General features: G+C 50.6%; 1 protein-coding gene across 2 annotated transcripts in view; it reads right to left on the bottom strand.

Annotated features, from left to right (window-relative positions):
• Tuba8 (tubulin alpha 8) overlaps positions 1 to 1,166 on the bottom strand; it is a 17,634-nt gene extending 16,468 nt beyond the window's left edge. Inside the window, exon 1 of one of the 2 annotated variants that reach the window (XM_005365155.2) lies at positions 1,105 to 1,166. Coding sequence is in view for 1 of the 2 variants with exons in the window: in XM_005365154.2 (XP_005365211.1) it covers positions 899 to 901 (3 nt within the window). In the remaining variant the exon portion in view is untranslated. Of the gene's footprint in view, positions 1 to 898; positions 1,057 to 1,104 lie in introns of those variants that run through there. The other variant, XM_005365154.2, reaches the window with a different exon arrangement.
• Positions 1,167 to 3,655: the final 2,489 nt, after the last annotated feature.

Genomic DNA, 3,655 nt, shown 5'->3' with positions numbered 1-3,655 from the left:
ACCCCCACCACCCTAACCGTCCTGTCCCACTTCACTGCAGAAACACTAGACCTTCCAGGCGTCGGGGGAAGGTGATTGAGGCCAACATTAGGACCGAGTAGCTGGGCGTCCCAGGAGCTTTTGGCGCAGCTGATGAAGCTGATGAAGCGCTCAGGAGTGGGGGTCTCTCTAGCTATAAAGGTAGCAGCCGCTAGTGAAAACAGCCGCCAGTGAGGAGTCCCTGCCTCAAAGCCAGGAAAGGAAATAAAATTAAACGGCTGAAGTTCCCTGGTCTCCAGGGAGGAAAACTTCTTTTCTGACTTAGACCGCTGGTAAGGGTGAGAAAGCCGGCACCAGTGCCAGGGGCCTGCGAAGCTGGTTGGGTCCAAAGGACCCAGCTCGAATCGAGAGTGCCCCAAACCCAAGACGGTGGCCAGATAATAAGAGCGGAGAATGACCCCAACCTGGAGTCTGTCGCTTTTGATTGCGTTTGGAGACTTGACTCTATCTACATCCCAGACACCCAGATCCAGACCACCTGCCCGGAATCCCTCGGCATCCCACTTCTTCTCTGGTCCACGAGTGGCAGTTCCCCAGATTCTCACTCGCCTCTCCGCCCATCTCTCCAGGTCCGCCCCTCTTCTCATTCGAGAGAGCAAATCTCCCTTAGGTCCCTTTAAAGGGCAAACGGCCCCGCTCTCTACTTTTTTTTTGCAAAATTAAAGGTACCTGACAACTAGATGTTTCCCACCCCTGGGTATATGACCCTTGATCCTGAACTGACCCACAATACCACCCCCCATAAGAGACTTGGAGCCCAGTGGATCCAAAGCCATCCGGCAGCTACTCTGTAGCCCCGGAGCTCTGTACCCGGGCACCTGCGCGTGTCCCTGGCAAGCCGGGGCCCGGGAAGTCTCACCATCGTGGCAGCTCTCCTCGCCCGCTCGCCTCCCAGCTGGGCCTGCCCACCCCAACTGCTCCAGATACGGCCGCCTCCACGGTTGTGACACACTGCGAGGGAGGGGGCCGGAGACAGACATGCTGGGCCAGCAATTGCCCTGCAGCATCACAGTGCCCGCGGAGGGGAGGGATCTGGGTAGGTCACAATGGCACTTCCCCTCCTACCGGTGGCTCGCTGTTCCAGCCCCGCTGCTTCCCACGCCCGGAGCGGTGGCGGCTGAACTCCTGCGCCTAGTGAGTCGGAAAAGCAGTCCTGTGAGCGCGACACACGTGTGCACACATACCCCGCACCCACCACGAGATCTGCATTGGAAAGCAGTGGAAAAATACTTCAAAACAAAATGCTCATTTCTCTCCAAAGGTTCATAGACTCCCTGCTGCCAGCACTGGCTGGCGTCCTGGGAAGGCAGCTAACTGGTCTATTAGAGTCATCTCAGCCCAGGAGAGCAGGCTGGATCTGACCTCCCCGGGTCAGAGCCCAAGCTTCTGCTTCTACCACCGCCTGCCCGGTTACTGGAGAATTCCGTATACACAGGGCCCTTGTCTACAGCAAGCACTCCATAAGAGGGTTCAGGAATTGGGTGATGTTTTAAATACAGTCAGAATAGCTCTCGCTCCACCATTCTCAAGTGTCTCCTCCTGACCCTTCCTACTTAATCCCCAAATGTGGAGTGTCACCTCAAGTACTACAAAACATCAGGGTTCTCATTGACTCTGTCCTGGACTAAGACCTCCTCTTTGGGGCCACGGGCAACATTGAAGACCAAGTGATACCCTCTCATCCATTGGGGGTGGGGGGGGCTAGCCCTGTTAGGAGCCTCTTCTCCTTAGTTGCCCACATCACTAACTGGCTCCACCCTTTGTCTGCAGGCTAGGGGGGCTGGAGGGTTCCCATGCCTTGAGCTCAACACAGACTTCCCTATCCAGGGCCACTTCATACTTAAAGATGTAACCTGAAGTCTTTCTTCTCTCCCTCTTTTCTCTGGCAACTGCCCGCCACACAAGTCCGGGGTGGGGGGGGGGGAGGCGGGGGAATCAGGAGTTCTTCAGGATGTATTTGGACTGCTGTGGCCAGATGTTGTGTCTCTGTTTCCAAACACAGATGAAGACACGCCTCCCCTCTGCTCTAAGGAACGGGTTTGCAGAGAACCCTGTGTGGTGGCTTACTCTGTCGGCCACCATTCCTGTATTGCCTATTGTGTATGAGAAAGCATTGAACACACTTCCCACTGATACCCAGCCTCCAAGCTGGGACTGCCCGCTCTAACTGCTCCGGATAAGTCACGTCCATGGCTGTGACACACTGTGGAGAGAGACATGCTGGGCCAGCAGCGGGTTCCCTGCAGCTGTGCCCACAGAGAGGAAGGACCCAGGTCGGTCGCAGTCTTATAATGTAATAGCTTAAAAATGGAGACAGCGAGGGGAGGGTGGGTGCACGCCTTTAATTCCAGTATTGAAGAAGCAGAGGCAGGTCAGATCTCTGTAAGTTCAAGGCTAGCCTGGTCTACACCGGGAGAAACCCTGTCTTGAAAAACCAAAAAATTAAAATATTAATAAAAACGGAGACCTATAATTAAATTGTGTCAAACTCATGGCAAATGCTCAATAAAGAATGGTTATTACTAATTCCACAATTTATTTCTCTTCCAAATTCCTCTGGCGTATTCTATTACTTCTTCCACTTACTTATTGCTTAATATTTTATATGCTTTGGATTGCAGGTTATGTGTACATGTGTTTTGACACTCCCATTAAATTGCAACACCTGTGTTGTGTTCAGCTTCATGCCTGCCCCATCAGGACTCAGAGAATGTACCTGAATAAGTTAAATTTTCAAGCCTTTTTTCATAAGCCATTAAGTATGTTATGAGCGGTTCTTACTGTCTCAGGATAAAGTTGATGATACTCGTAGCAATGATGGCATCCAATTGTATTCTATAATGGTGATACTCTGAGACATCTCGTCTCTATGGGATTTGATGGAGCCATGACTATACTACAAATGCTTAGTCTTTTGTTTCCAGAGTAATAAAAAGAATGTTGACTGTCATTCATGGAACTGTTGGCATCTGCCCCCAGTTTCTGAAGCCCTAATTCCCAGGGGAATGTATTTGGAGGTGTAGGACCTTTAGAATTAAAGAGAAGACCCTAGGGCTGAAGAGATGGTTCGGCTCTCAAGACCACTTGTTGCTTTTGCAGAGGACCAGGGTCCCATTCCCCGCACCCACATGGCAGCTCACAATTGTCTGTAACTCCAGTCCAAGAGGATTGTGTGCTCTCTTTGAGCCTCCATGGGCACTTTATGCTTGTGGTACCCAAACACAAGCAGGCCACACACACACACATCTCATCACATCGGACCTCATAAATATGAAATTTTTTAAAAGAGGTGTGTGCTTCTTTTTCATTTTTAATTCTTCATTCTTAAAATTATTTGAGCAATAATAGCTCAATCCCAGAATGCTTACTGATACTCTCCCACTCCACCCCTGCCTACCCCATGTGTCCCTTCCTGAGTGGATTTGAAAGACAAAAGGACGTTTTTACCATCCTGTGTGTATATGTGCATCTATCTGACTGTGTGTGTGTGTGTGTGTGTGTGTGTGTGTGTGTGTGTGTGTGTGTGGTGTAGCTTTAACCAGGCCACAGAGTGTCGAACATCTGGCTGTATCTGTGAGAGTATTTCTGAATGAAATCAACATCAAGTTAATCAGAT

Source organism: Microtus ochrogaster, unplaced genomic scaffold (genome assembly GCF_000317375.1).
Source record: "Microtus ochrogaster isolate Prairie Vole_2 unplaced genomic scaffold, MicOch1.0 UNK1, whole genome shotgun sequence".
In the NCBI taxonomy this organism is placed as follows: Eukaryota; Metazoa; Chordata; class Mammalia; order Rodentia; family Cricetidae; genus Microtus; species Microtus ochrogaster.
Note: the sequence above shows the minus strand (reverse complement) of the source record. Positions and strands in the feature narration are given on the sequence as shown.